This window comes from Ixodes scapularis, unplaced genomic scaffold, assembly GCF_016920785.2.
Source record: "Ixodes scapularis isolate PalLabHiFi unplaced genomic scaffold, ASM1692078v2 PGA_scaffold9__187_contigs__length_104089568, whole genome shotgun sequence".
Taxonomy (NCBI): Eukaryota; Metazoa; Arthropoda; class Arachnida; order Ixodida; family Ixodidae; genus Ixodes; species Ixodes scapularis.
In genome coordinates this window covers 14,780,524-14,795,944 of record NW_024609884.1, presented here as the reverse complement: position 1 = coordinate 14,795,944, position 15,421 = coordinate 14,780,524, and the positions used below count along the sequence as shown (strand labels likewise).

Below are 15,421 nucleotides of genomic sequence, written 5' to 3'. Positions count from 1 at the left end.
CGTATGAGAAAAAGCAGTCACCCCTGTCGGAGCTAGATGCTGCTCGGCCCAAGTACTCCAACTGGCTTGCAATGCTTGCCAGCAAGCTCTCCAGTGCCTCTTCTTCTCTGGAGCACTCCTTCAGAATAAAATAACATAAATTGTCATGAAAACATCCTGTGTAGAATCGCTTGCAAAAAGTAATGAAATTGCGACATTAGTTTTGTTTCCCAGCACGTACACAAGGCACTCAGGTTTCTCAGAAAATTTAATAAATAATTATTGCCTCTCTAGTTCCACCTAGTAATTACCAACTCACACATCCACAAACAAAAGGAGCTTCTCAAGAGCAGCTGCACACTTACATGCAAGAATGCCCTGCAAATTTTACATGCTAAACGAACAGCAAGCAAACAAGCTACAATCACTGTCCAAGTAGTTTTGTTAAATGCTAGGCGATAACGTCTATACGCAGTTCAGCTTCTATGATTTATGTGAAAACTGTCTACACCCACAGATAATGAACTACAACACCCCATCTGGCCTTTTACTACAAATATACAGTCATTAAAATCCTATTTATATCTAAATTTGTCAAATACAGTGCAATCCACATAAAACAATACCACATATATAGTAACGATGTACCGCTTATAACGATCAGTTTCTAGAGGATTATACATTTTTGCATAGGTTATCCAGTCCAGATAAAACAATGATCGGTTCTAACTATAGCATTTTCCGGTTTTCTTAATATTGTTATAAGTGGATTGCACTGTAGCTAAGAGACTGGAGCCTAAACTTTGAGTTTAAATCCTAGTTGGGACCAGACTGGTTCTAAAGACTGACAAATGTGCCAAATAGGCATGCTGGTCTGTACATGCTCATATTGTTTGTGATAGCACATCCAGTCACATCAGCCCATACACACTACTACATAGCTAGTCTATCATCCAAGGCTATCAACTTATGCTATATAAGCTTTTGCTCCGGTCGAGCCAAAGCTACATCAGTCTTAGAAGGAAACCTTTTCACCAGGGAACCAGTATACTTGTTTTATAAAAGCACCATTTACTAGTATTGGTAATACTATTTCATACCACTGCTCAGATTTACTCTGTTCTTATCTTTGTTTAGTTAAAGTTTACGACAAGACGTCGACCAAACATCTACGTAATGAAGCCAGTTTTATCTGAGAAAATGTTTACCAGATCCATAGCCCATCTATGCCGGCACAGCTTGAGTGTAGCCGAATGATTACTAAGGAGTACTGCAGCTCAAAATCCCTATATGGAAGTTTCAGATGAAGAACCCCTTCAATCAGGTGCAGCAAACGCGGGACTCACGCCAAGCAGCTTCTCGAGCCGCAACAGTGGGTGACATTCAAGGTGCGTCTTGCCCTTCCAGTTGATGAGAGAAGCAAGTTCCCCGGGCCCCAGCCGAAGACTGCGTAGCTGTCCAAGCGGACCTTCTTCTTCGGGCACGCACAGCAGCCACATCAGCTCGAGGCACGCCGACAATGTTGACAGGGAGTCTGCGTTGTCCTTGTCAAAGGTTGCGCTCAGACGGTCCAGCAGAAGGCACAGGCTCTCCGGTTCCCTCTCCAGGGCCCTGGGAAGAGGGGCCAAAGCACGTTCTCACTCTATTCAGCCAGACTCCTTTTTCAAGCAAAATTGTATTCTTAGCTAAGCTAACTCTGTTTTAGCCTTGAAAATGTGAGAAGCGTGTAAGGTCGAAGAGAGTTGGCTGGCTGTCAAATCACCTGTGCCGCGAGCCCTGCCGACCACACAACGCAACAACAAGAACAATAAAAAAAAAAACACAAAAAAAACAAACAAACAGAAGAGGCAGGAGAGAGGACTCCGAAACGCTCCGAGAAAACTTTGCCACCTGTGAAAGTTTTAAAGGGGCACTGACACATCAAAATCATATTTTTTTTTAGTATCCGAAACGATTGAAAACGATGCCGGGACATTACCCTCAAAATTTGAAATTTGGGAATTCAGTATTTGTGATGTAAAAAAACAATTTCCAAATGCCGAATTCAAAGTTCCCGAGCGATCGGCGCCGGTGCCTTGACGTCAAAAATTGCGGAGCCCTGAGAGTTCACTTTCTTTCACCACTCCCTGCTGTTGCCATGGCGACCCAAAGCGAGGAGGAAAGGAGCGGGCGCCGGCGTTCCGGCGGACCGGTTTTGAGCGGTGTCGCCTGTTTTCCGTTGGAGGATACAAATCCAGGAGACGGCACCACAACGAACTCCCGATTTTTGGTATTTCAAAAAGAAGGGCCGTAGTGCGTTCGTAATTGCGTTAAAAAACATGTTTTAGGATTGCCGTAATTAAATGTTATAGAGATGTCGCCTACAAAGCTTCTAAATTTCATGATTCTTGACGTCACCGATCAAAAGAAGCGAGGAGGCGAGAGGCGGGAAAATCGAACACCAAAAATAAAAAGGCGCGGGAAAATTTTTTTTTGCGATGCGTTTTTTTTTGCGTGTCTATGACTGCAACTTGCATCGTTTTAGACAATAAAAAAAATACGACCTTTGGGGTGTCAGTGCCCCTTTAAAAACAAAAAGTTACGGAGGGAGACTAAAAGGGCCACTGAAAAGAAAAAAAGATGATTTTTTTAAAAGAGTCTGGTTGGAACACGTGTGTCAAAAAACGAGTTTTATGCGAAGATAAAAAAAATATTTAGAGCAATATTGACGGCGCGAGACGAGATTCATTCGGTAGTCACCTCCTTTCCACTTGTTTTCTCTCTCGGCATTTCGAGCGCACAAAGAGGTGGATCGGCTTGGCTATCACGTGAGGTGGAGAGAGTGCATGACCATCTCGTTGAGGTGGAAAGAGTATACAACCATTCCGTGACATCACAGACTTTGCGCGAAGAATTTAAAATAAATCTCGCGCCGTCAATATTGCTCTAAACATTTTTTTCGCGTAAAATTCATTTCTTGTCATGCGTGTCCAAACCAGACTGTTTAAAAAAAATTGACCCCCAGGACGACCTCAAGGACGTCGCCAAGGACGGCGTCGTCCTTGAGCATACGATTGAGCGATGCGTGCTTGATGACATGTTTTTATGGCCGTCTTTAGGGCACCACAATGCTGCTTTTTCGCGCAATGGGACAAGTAAAACTTCCACTTAAATAATAATATTAAAAAAACTACAAAAGGAAGTTGTGGAAACGCCGACACGGCGTCGTATGCCTTGAAGGCCGAGACTGGAGTTAGCATCTGCTATAAAACACAATTTTGCAGACGACGGTTTGATTGAAAATTGAAATACGGTAAAACTGCTAATACATATATTTTTTTTGATGAGCTATCCTCACAGATTTTCTACCACTGCTCACTCACAGCTGCACAAATTGGGAAATGCGGTCTTTTGAGACCAGCAAACCAAACTGGCAGTGAAAATGAGGACTCAAACAACTGCCATTTATCGAGCCAACTCTCTCACTATTTCTAGAACACACCTGCACTTCCAGACTTTTCAGGGCTGGTAGAACTAATTCAATATCTCTTTGTTGCCAAAAAATTCAACACAATACCCTTGGGGAAGCGTGCATATTATGCACCATTCCCAATCCAGAAATGCATTGCTGGCCTGCCATTTGACATACGATAGCACGCCACACAAAGCAAAACAGGGGTTGTGGAAAGGGGTCTTATAGTCTAGCATTTCGCCATTCAAACTGAATTGTGTAAGGTTAAGGAGCCTTTCACTGTCTCTTTTAAGCTTACGTGACCTCTTAAAAAAAGGTTATGCAACAAAAATAAATTTTAGACTACAAGCAATGCAAATGCTTAGGTAATATGATCAGTAACATCCAATTTTTTTGTTGCACTTTTTTACTCAATATAATGCATCTGGTATCACATGCATTATTTTGAGCAACATATAATATGCCGAGAGCTTGCCAATAATTTATTATTGCATTAGTTAAACTTAGTGCTTTTGGTTTTGACTAGTATTGGGAGCTGGGACCTTGGGATTATTCCACAGGCCAGGCAGCGCAGCTATGGCGGTGTTCCTGTAAGCCTAAAAAACTAATGTGGTGGCATTATTTACAGTCTCTTGACATATTCAATGTTGTGTTCCAGAATTAGCAATATCACACACATTCCATTATTTAGATTTAAAAAGAAAATAATTATTTCAAACAGGTACTACTGTAAATGACTGAGCGGGCTCAATATTTCCCAAATTTTGCAAGACGTGGCTTTCAAGAATACCTTGCAGGCCCGAAATATTGCGATTAGGAATGGTATGCTATGTATTAGTTACGGGGTGATGTGTTCACATGATGAATTTTTTGCCATATTTAGTAAATTGCAAAGCTCGTAACATCTAGGTCCTCGCAAAAATCAAGTCATTTACAGTCTTGTATCAAACAGCCTTTTGCGTCACATGGCGTCAGTCTCTGGAAAGACAACTACATGCTTCTAGTTTCTGAACTCGAAAAATTAAAGGGACAATTGAAGGGTATCTTGAAAAAGGAGAGAGGGCAGGCGAGGTTACAAGGGGGGAAAACTAACGTCTTGATGCAGAAGAAGCCGAAGTCGTGCTCAGTGAGCATCACCAGCACCCGGACAGCCAGCAGGACCGAGCTGTAGCTATGCGATGCAGTTCCAATGTGGTGCACGAGTGTCGAGCAGATTGCCTGCAACTGCTCCTTCGGCGGCACCGAGTTTGCCAGCTAAAACAAACAAAAATGTTTGCAACTCCGTCATTGTCCAATTCTCGCTGCAACGTGCACAAAAGTATCACGAAACCATATATACCTTTTTCAAGAGGACAGCCAAGTCCGGCTTTTCTTCCGCACTCCCTTTGGCAGATTCGTTTGCCTGCGAACAATGACGATTTGAAAACAAAGTATTCCGCAGCTATCTAAATTTCACAATGGGCCTTCCAAACTGCTGCCGCAATCCCGTGACAGACAGTACGGACAAAGGCCAGAGAAGCGAGTCACCTCCCATAGACCTTTTTCGTTTACTCTCGTCCCCAGCCACCCGGTAGACATATATCCAGTATGGGCGACTAGCAAAGAAATTAGAGGTGACGCAAAACGAGAATGGGTGAAAATTATGCTTGCATTGGCATGACGATGGCAAAACACTGTTTTCACCCATACTGGAAGTGACAACATCCAAGATGGCAGCGCCCTTGTGGAAAAGGGGTATAAATTCTATGCAAACAAGCAGTTGCCAACCGATCATTCGGATTTGACGGAGATTGCGCAAAAGTATGAATAATCGGGCAGCCTGAAAAACCACATCGGCTTATGTACAGATTTATATCTGGAAGCGGGATCTCCGACATAATAAAGTTTATTGATTAATTTTCTGAACAAATGTTTTAGAAGCCAAAATATTAAATTCCTGTGAAACTTTCGCTTTGCACTGGCCGCTGTTCACTAGTTTGATAATTACAGGTCTCTTTTATGTATTTTGTCGGAAATCTTCGTTGGTGCTGATTGTGATTTGAAGCCACAAAAATAACAAAAAAAAACAACAACAAAAGAAAAACATGTAAACATGGATTGCATTCGCTCTGGTCGCTCCTGACTATACCACAGTGTAAATGCTCACATGCAGATTGTCCCTTTCCCCCTTCCTTCAAGCTAGGGCCAGTCGTCACCGATTCCAATTCCCGGGCACCAACGTCACTTGTAGAATGGATCAATAAAACGCCTTCTCACTCACTTTGGTTACCTTTGAATGTATTTCTGAACTATATTTTTCAAGCAACCCACTCAAATTTCTACAGAAATATAATAAAAAAAAAAAGAACTGTGGCCATACTGCACTCCGTGAATGTCTACCGTAATATCCAGAGTCATTGCCCACCCCCCTGCTGCCAGAAATTCATTAAAAAAGTGGGGTGGGCCATGTCTTGGTGGGTAAGCACAAAAGGTTTAGAAAAAGCTGAAAAAACGCCCAGTTTTCTGTACATGTCTAGTGTGGCTGTACAAGAAATACATTGAACTCAAAACTCGAATTAGTTTTTTTGTTCTATACAAGAAATGCTCATGAAAGAATGTTTTACTATCACAAAGTCCGTTGCTGGCACACGCACGATGAACACTGCCGATCGGAATACAGTGCAAATGTCTGTTGCATGACAGTATGTTTCTAACACCGCCATGCTCTCCTCGTTAGTAAAAAAAAAAAAAGAAAAGAGCCAGCAAGAAAGTAGAAAAAACCAACCAGCCAGTGGGCGAAAGAAGCGACAAAGCGATGCCGGGGAAGCGGGAAAACCGGCAATCGCGTTGGCTTTGGCGTCCGGTCAAGTTCGGCAACTTGTAAATCACAAGAGGCTCTTACGCAACTTTCTTGTTTGGCGCATACATGCGTCGCCCATGCGCGGTGTGCTATCAACGCGGGTTGAGGCAACATTGTTTGTTGCGTGGCATGGACGGCACCACGAACACTGAGAATGAAATTGGAAGCTCCACGAACGTCTGTGTGCGGCGTTTCAGCAAATTTTTATTTACCCGTTGGCTTTGTCTCAAACATTGCACAACCTTACCAACCACGGTCACGATGTTCCGGGAGAAGGAGTGGGTTCATGGTGACCTTATTTTGGTGGAGACTGACTTTGACCTTACACGCCGCAGTTACATTCCATGATATGGGGCGTTCGCTGACCTCGTGATCCCTGAATGGGTTAGTGCTTGTGTTATCTTTCCGATTTCTTTCTTTCAAACAAACTTTTTTGTAAGCAAGACAAAATTTGAGTGTTCTCTATCGTTTTTCTTTCGCAAGCATACTCTGACTTCGGGATCGCGGAAATCGGGGAGGAAATGCGTAAACAATGTGAAGTGTCATTCTCCCCTTCGTTTCACTTTGTCACGGACGTCCTCCAACCGTTAGGTCCACGGCCACGCCATTCGGGTAGGATGAATGTTCGCGGATCGCAGAGCCTGCATTGGGGTATTTGTTGGGGTGGGCGATCACCCTGGTTTTGTGGAAATGATATTCATCCAAAAGGTGTGTGTGTGTGAGGGGGGAATGACTCAGGATATTACCATAAGTTCACAAAGGAAACATTGTGAAATGCTTTATGTCACATATTGTTTCCAGGCTTCATGCAAATTATAAGGAAAGGGATAAGTTGAATAGACAAGCATTCCAGGCAAAATATGAGTACTAAATTTTCTTAAAAATACAAATGAAAAACTCTAGATGACTGCAAGCAGGGCACCTGGCCACCGCCACATGTATGCTCATGCGAGCTAGCACGTGTAATTGCAAGCCCGGAAAAAAGCTACCTTCACACGCATGCTGCACCTTCTTGCACGCATGGGGCACCAGCTGAGGCGCCATGCTTGAAACTGTTTATACTGTGTTAAGTGCATTCTTCCAATTGGGCAGGCATGGAAAAAGAAGCTATAGTGAACAGAACGTAAAGGCGCAAGTGAGCAGGAGTGTACTGAACATTTTGAAGCAACCCAAGACCAAGGAATACAAAAGGTGACATTAAGAGAAGAGAAATAGAACATCTCAAACACAGATAAAATTTTATTGCGGACAGAACCCTTTATGTAAGGGTTGAACAAACTGAAAGAAGAGGAAAGACCTTCCCCACTTACACCACTCTTGTCTGACACAAAGGGTTTCATTCCTATGGACAAAAGCCTTATATAAAGGTTCTGTCCACAATAAAATTTTAGCTGGGTTGGAGACCTTCTTTTTGTGTCACCTTTCACATCCCTCACTCTCGGGTTGCTTCAAAGCTATAGTTTTCGAACTGGTGTAAAAACCAAAATAAACTCACCTGTGTTGTTGACATTCCAGACAAATTTTCCTCAATCGGGGTGAGGGCAATATCGGGGTCACAGAGTGCCTGGACAACCGACTGCACATACAGAGACAAACAACAACCTACTTTTGGAACACATTCCATACTTGATAAGCAAACACTATCAGCAAGCTAAGCCGAGGCAGAAGAGTATTATTAAATAGTAGTACGCTCTAGCCTGGTTATAATGAAGCCACTTATAGCAAAATGGTGGTTCAAACGACAAGAATCTGATTTCCCATTTCCATTTATGCGTCTTCAATGCAATTTGAGTCTAGTTTTAACGAGATGGTTCATAAGCCAAAAATAGTGGCGCTTCACCAGCAACCAATAGGAGCACAAGCGACATGATGAATTAGTGGCAGTACTTGGAAAGCTGGAATAGAATAGAATATCCAGCAGTTTATTGCGCCCTAGCATTGTGCACCCTCTGTTTTGCACATGATTATTTGTTAGCGTAGATCCGAGCTTTCAGGTGGTGCAACCAGTTTTCCGTTTCTTTTTTTTTTTCCTTCCACACGCACATTTGTGCCGATGCATTTGCTTCATAACTTTTGTGCTGTGTGCACTTCATTTGCTTAGTTTCAAAGAGATTTGACAGAGTAACATTAGTTTTGTTTGCTCGCAGACATCCGCTTGGTTTCATAATGATCATAGTATAAACAAGGTGGGCGATATACGCAAGAGTGAACAAGAGCCAAAGGAAGTTAGTAGCTGCATTAACTTTGTCAACAACTAAGGCCAATGAGAAAGCAGAGTCGCTGCAATTGTTTGTCCTCCTTCGATGACATGCAACTGGAGCACACTGTGCAATTCAAACCCATGAGGTAATTTTTAGTAAAACAGCTCAATCAAAAAAAAAAAGCCAATGAATTTTTGCGAGTTCTTCCCCGTTGCTGCAATTTCTACACAGATACTGTCACTTGCTTTGTAGCCAAAATTCTACACCTCTGATATGCAACATGTAGAATTCATTACTAGTTCATACTTATTACCTGCCTCCAATTAAAGTATCCAAGTTAGGTAGTAACAATTAGTTTTACAAACTTATTCTAACACCATCTACAGTGTAGACCGCATATAACGTATGTCGCGGGAGTCGCGAAAATCCGCACTATAAGCGGTACCGCGCTATAACCAAAACATCAATTTTTGAGGCCAAAATGCATGCCATCAGACAACTTACCTTTGTAAAAGAATTTATTTTATGTTAGATGAAAAATAAAGCTTTAGTTTGAGGAAAGTCTTTATTTCACCAGACTAGTACACTTTTCTCTCAAGTGTGTCACACATTTTGAAAGAAATGAGCGACTTTTGCCTGGCGCAGCCTTTTAACGGCGTCGCGGGTTGCGGACGGACGTTGCGAGCGTTCAGGATTGCTAACCCTAATCACTTTTCTCCGGCGATGAAAACGCGTGAAAATTCGCATCCTTTATACGTACGCGCCAGTAATACCTTCAACTTGAGCACAGGCATGAAATGCTCCAAATAAGAAATCTGGGCGATGTTCGAAAACACAAATGCTTAGAAAGCACCACTGTAGTCGAAGTAAACAAACACGACGACACGGGCGTTTCTGCCGTCTTGAGAGTGCCGCCACAACATCGCCGCACGAGTAGGTGGATCTTCCCTTCTAGTACATGCTGGGTTATGATAGCGACACACAACGAAAATTCACAGTCAAGGATAGCGTTTTTACGCGGAACGATGAGCTTCTACGCCGTCTACGTCGACGATTAAAACCGACGCCATGTTTGCGGATAGAAGCAGCCGGCCTGCGACCGGCATGCAATGCGCGCGAACACTTCTCCTCGACTTGCGATTGGTCTGTCGTTGCAATTGTTTTCGCGGAGGGACGCACGCACGTGAACGACACGGGCATGCGTCCTTCCGTCGCTATGGCAACTGAAGCCTCTCTCTTCGCTTCTCCCCGCTTCTTCGAGCAACCTCCTTGCCATCCTTGCCCCCGCAAGTGCCGCTTGCGGCTAACGCCGTTATCTGGTGTCGCACAGGGAACTGTGCTCGCTGCACCAGTCGTTCGGCGCGGTCGGTGCGCTGCTCCAGAAACAGCACTATAACCGGCAATTCCCTTCGCATGCCTGCATTTTAAGCGGTATGTAATTACATGGAGTTCTATGGGAGGCGAACCGGTGGTTTAAAAAAGCCGCGTTATACCTGGTCCTGCACTATAAGCGGTTACGTTGTAAGTGGTCTATACTGTATCTGAATCCAAGTGTTACTCACCAAGATGCACTCCTGAGTATGAATGTGAGAGAGCTCATCGCTGGAAAGGTTCAGCAGTCCGAGCAGGTAGGTGAACAGCTCTCCATACTTGGGGCTGGAAGGGAAAGCGAGAGAATTCCAGCCATGCAGACATTATACAACTAAAGGCTACCGACTCGACTTGCAATCGTCCGGAACTTTATCGAGAGCTGGCTCTCTACAATACTATAATCCCCGACAGGATGAGGACGGCACGACATCTCTTTGAAATGCCCAGCCTCCAGCACACGCTCGTTGCCTTCCACTGTGCTTTGGCTGAGCGCGCACGCTCTAGACTCGCGAGACATTGAAGCATTATTGAAGGTCAAAGTTAAATTTGGGGGTTTTATGAACCAACCAACAAAAGGGAATCTGGCACACCCCAGCAAAGAATTGAGGATTAATTTCAACCACCAGGGGACCTTTCGACGTGCAACCTAAATATTGGTTACATGGTCGCCTTCTCTGCAATAAGCCTCTGTCAGATTGCAGGTACCTTGACCGAAGTTTCAACTCGCCACTTGGGGATCTGTAGGCCAGAGCTTTGCCTTGGAGCCATTGAGGCGACATTATTTTCATTTAAGGCAGGAAGCTCATGCTGAAACCAGGCCAACCGAAGGATCTCTGTCCTTTTGTCGGTGACCATAAGAGGAAACACACTAAGTGGACATTAAATTCCACAACACTTTGGGGTCCGCCAAAACTCCCTCATAGTTTCAGGTTTTCCCCCTCTTCACCCACTGGCAGAGAAGGAAACGGGGATTTCTGTTGATGCCCTCGAGAGTGACGACACTCACCTGCCCTTGAGGGCGTGCAGGACGGCCACCTTGAATGGACCGTGGCTGACCAGGAAGCAGAACTGGTCTAGTAGCACAAGGATGGTGCTACTGGATGGCAGCAGCTTGGGTACGGGAGGGAGGACTGTCGCCGGAGCGGCGAGACTGGCGGTGCCGCGGATGTCGTCGCCGACGATTGTGGTCCGATGCGGGTCCACCATCGGCACGGGGGGAGAGGACCCAGGGAAAGGGGGCTCGGCCAGGGAAGAGTAGAGCATGTCCAGGAGGGCACGGGCCACCACGGATGCGGACGGGGCGGCAAGGTCCGACAGCTGAATGCACACCCGACGGAACAGCTGCTGCACCGTCGGACAGGTTGAGTCTGTCCGCAGAAGGGGTAGACGACACCAGTAGAATTAGTACCACCATAGCAATATGGGACTGCTCTATGTATATTCTTCTAAAGAGAGAACAGCACCAAGGTATGTAATTGGGAGGGTCACTGCGTGATTAGAATAAATAAAACTGTGCAAAAAGGACATGGAGACAAGTGGAAGACAGATACAAATCCAGCACTGCACCTTTATATCTCTTCCACTTGTCTCTGTTTTTTTGTTTGTGCAGCTTTATTTATAGCACAGTATCAATCAATGTTTACACTGGAACCGCTAAAATAACTAGGCTTTTGGCAATTCTGTGTTGATCAAGAAACACCAACAGGGCATGCCGAATAATATTTTTCCAGCACCGTGGCACAAAATAAGCTTAAAAAATTTAAGTGACTGCTTGGGATTCAATTTTATTTCATTCCTGATATCCTGTAAGCAAGCCCTGCAACGTTAATATGAATGTACACCAGTCGCAATACTGTATTTCTGAGGATATGTGATCAGAAGTCTCAAGCAATCCATTGAAGGAAGATAAATATTTTATGTTGCACTTTTACTCTTATTTGTGCACGGCTATTTGACTCTTTTACTGATTTTAGGTGTTGGAATCGCACCTATGCAGACTAGAGACCGATCAATGCCAATTTTATTTTGGTAAAATAAACACTGAAAACCAGAACTCCTAATTAGAACTAACTCCTGTTGTAGTCAACTCCAATTAATGCAGCAACTTTAATTTCTACCAAAAAAGGCCATAAATAGGATTTAAAAGAACAAAACAATGACCAATGATGCCCGACATTTGTCAGAACATCAGCCTCTAACAGAAGTGGCCAAACCACGGCTAGCGAGCTTCATTTGGTTCTTCAGGGGCCCAAATGTGGCACGGAGCTCCCTGGTAAACCTCTCCTCCTCCTCTTCTCCCCTCCCCTCCCCTTCCTTCCCTTCCGTTCCCTTTCCTTTCCTTCCCTTCACTCCCCTCCCCTCCCCTTTCAGAACAGACCCAAATAAGACATAGAAAAATGGGCAGGTTGTGTTTTGTCAGTTTTCTGCCGTCATATCAACAAACAATGTCCTCGTTTGACGAATAGGGACTCACAATAAACCGACATACTGAGCAATAGCTTTATGAGTGCAATTAGCCATGGCCACCAACTGAGAAGAAAAAGCAAAAATGTCTAGAAAGCGCTACACCCTCTTTTTTGCGGCTCTTCATTTAAAATTGTTCCATTTTATGGCTCTTCGATTATGACCGTCTAGCCATCCTGGTCTATAGCATACACCCTAACCATTATGAAGGAATGCTTTTCCCCTTGGCACATGGTTGCACTATGGCAACGCAAGATACAAAATATTGCAATATCTACTGCACGGTTGTGGCTTCTCCACAATTCACCACTGCACTGGAAAGAGAGCATCAATAAAGTTACTACAGTTAACTAGCCTGTTCAAACAGACTTAAACAACGAGAAATCTTGCAGAACTTTTAAGTACTGTCAGTGTTTAATAGAAAGATCAAATTCAATTGTATGATAATTAGATAACTAAGTTTTGAAAATTTCCACAAGCCTACCGTAGTGTGACGGGGCCCAAACTAGTTTCAATATTGAGGAAGTAAAATTTACTTTTTGCACAACGTTGGCACAAATTTCCCACATCTTGGTGAAATGTAACATCAAGTTACAAGCTAAGTACCTTGGCACAGTTTGGCGCAGCAATCACACCACTAGCTATACAAATCTTTCATCATGCAATGTCAGCAGAGTGCATGAAATGCTCGAACGGCAATCAGTTCATGCAAGCAGTCAAAATAAGCATACTAATTTAAACAAGCTCGACGAAAAACAACAGGTATCAAATATATGTTGATTTGTTCCACTCACAGCTCAGTGTGCCAACAATCTCCTGGATGTCGGCACTCAAGGAGTGAAGATAGGCGCTCCACAGTTTACGGCTGTTGACCACCTTGGGAAGGTCATCGCTGCTCAAAGGCTGCATGAAAGAACAGTTGCTGCCGACTTATGATGGCCCTACCTCAAACCCAGCACGTGAGCTGCCTCCCTTATGTGCGACTTAGTGAAGGGCTTATAAGATGAAATAACACCTGCCTCCCTAATCTGAAGTGGCAACGGCAGAGGAAGCAGCTCCGACAGAACTGTCAGTCCAGTGACGAATGTGTACGGTGCCCGCAGGGTATACTTGAGCACCTCAGAGATCATCTGTGTCCAGAGGCTCTTGTTCAGAGCTGGGGAATAGAGTCGAAAATAAGTTTTTACTCAAGGCATTTTTTTCTCCGTTTGTGCTTGTGTCATAAGGTGCATGCTTGGGACTAACCTTCTTCTGTTTCGGCAGAGCTCAGGTGTGGCTGGGTGTACGTCAGCAAGGTCTCCACAATTTCCACTTGAACCTGGACAACAAGGAGAATGAAAAGACCATGACAACCTCCCCAATTTGAGACTGAATATATCAACCCTTGCCAAAAAACAGAATGCCACAGGAAATGTTGCTGAAAAGGGGCTGGAACGTACACTGTTACAATGTAACGAAAAGCATGAGAGAGAGCTAGTTCGAACCTTCCCTAGCATCCACTTTAACGGTCCCTAGGCAACCTTCTATGAAAGGCTGGCTGACTCTAAAAAAGCAGCACTAGGATTTTCAGTTCTAAACACCCAACAATATTAAACTCAAGTCTGTGGACTCAAGCTGAAAAGCAGTACATCATGCAGCACAGGCCACCAAAATCTTATACACACCAAAAAAAAAAAAAAAAGCAGGAGGAAAAGTCTTACCGTAAAATACCGGGCAAGCCCCCACTCAAAATTTAGAGATAATCGCCAAAAAAATAGGGGATGGGCGCTTGTCCGGTCATCAATTTTTGCATATAAATGTACTGTGCATATTTTTTCATATCTTAGAAATTTGAATATGGGCGCTTAATGTGGAATGGGCGGATGCGCGGTATTCTACGGTAAATCTGTTGAGACCAGGCACCTCAATAGCATTGAAATTATGGAGTATAACTTGCCTTCAGTGCTAAGCTACGCAGTGGTGAGGATGCAGGGATCATTCCCAGCAGTGTGAAGGTCTGGAGCAGCACTGGCACAGCTGTGACGTCTTTGAACTGCGCAGATACCAGAAAGTTCATATATTCACAACACAAGGTGGCAGTCTGTGTTTCTTATCCATTTATTTTATTTGAAACATACTACGACAGGCTAGATTTGCTGGTCCAAGCCAGAATGAGTAATGAAAGAGAAAAGAAAAAAATAATCAGAGGGAAGCACCGACCGTACAAATAGTCTTAAAGAAATGAAGATTGGATACCATTTGAAAGTTAATTGACAGAACAAAAAAACACGAACAGTGCAAAGAATGTGTAAGAAAAACAAATCTCAAACAATTAACTAGTATAGCTTAAGGGGGACACTGGCTATAGAGATTTACCTTCTGAACTATTCAAGTGATCGGAATGAAATTTGCAGGGGAGATTTAACATCAGATGTAGGCATACTGCACAAACCTTCAGCTCTCTCGGACAATTTTACATATGTGCATAAGATGTGTCACTCTTTGTTACGAAATCTATGATATGCAAATGAAGCTATTAAAGCACGATTTTAAATATTTGAATATAAAGTAAGAGATGTGGGACTTCGGGCTATCTAGCTTTTATAACTCAAATGTAAATAGTATTTAAGGAAGAGGTATTACCTCAAAATATGAAATGCATATCTGTCCTATGTCAATTTTTAAATACATATTTTTTTTCTCAATGAGTACTTCAACTTAAAATAAAGTAAAGGGTCATGCTAACGGATTCCCCAAGAATCCACCAATGGATCTTCCAGTAATTTTTTTTCACCCCTTTTCTGTACTTTACCTGTCAGAGTATGTCGACGGCCTTGGATACGGTCATCCATATCACTCGTGGAAGGAATTACATCCCTATCACTCGTGGAGGGAACCGCATCTATCGTTTTAACTACACACACACACCACAGATTGCTACTACAGAAATCCAGAGCGAAGAACAACAGGCGAAGGCAGAGAGGCAACTGAGCATGTCCGCATTCCACCGCGCCGTGGCACAACACCTCCTAGATAACAAAGCCCTAGTGCTGAATGAGATGGCGCCATCGGAGAAGGCCAACGCTGGGCACAGATTGGAAACAATGATTGCGATAACGTTCGCCTAAACCTTGACTC

At 43.7% G+C, this 15,421-nt stretch overlaps 1 protein-coding gene across 3 annotated transcripts in view; it reads right to left on the bottom strand.

Annotated features, from left to right (window-relative positions):
- LOC8030063 (protein virilizer homolog) overlaps positions 1-15,421 on the bottom strand; it is an 85,269-nt gene that overhangs the window by 11,546 nt on the left and 58,302 nt on the right. For all 3 annotated transcript variants that reach the window (XM_029995669.4, XM_029995672.3, XM_042287509.1), the window contains 11 exons: positions 14,241-14,336; positions 13,550-13,622; positions 13,324-13,460; positions 13,099-13,207; positions 10,848-11,208; positions 10,033-10,126; positions 7,765-7,845; positions 4,770-4,832; positions 4,524-4,684; positions 1,326-1,590; positions 22-118 (listed from right to left, as the gene is read on the bottom strand). In XM_029995669.4, the coding sequence (XP_029851529.2) occupies positions 22-118; positions 1,326-1,590; positions 4,524-4,684; positions 4,770-4,832; positions 7,765-7,845; positions 10,033-10,126; positions 10,848-11,208; positions 13,099-13,207; positions 13,324-13,460; positions 13,550-13,622; positions 14,241-14,336 (1,537 nt within the window). The remainder of the gene's footprint in view (positions 1-21; positions 119-1,325; positions 1,591-4,523; positions 4,685-4,769; positions 4,833-7,764; positions 7,846-10,032; positions 10,127-10,847; positions 11,209-13,098; positions 13,208-13,323; positions 13,461-13,549; positions 13,623-14,240; positions 14,337-15,421) is intronic.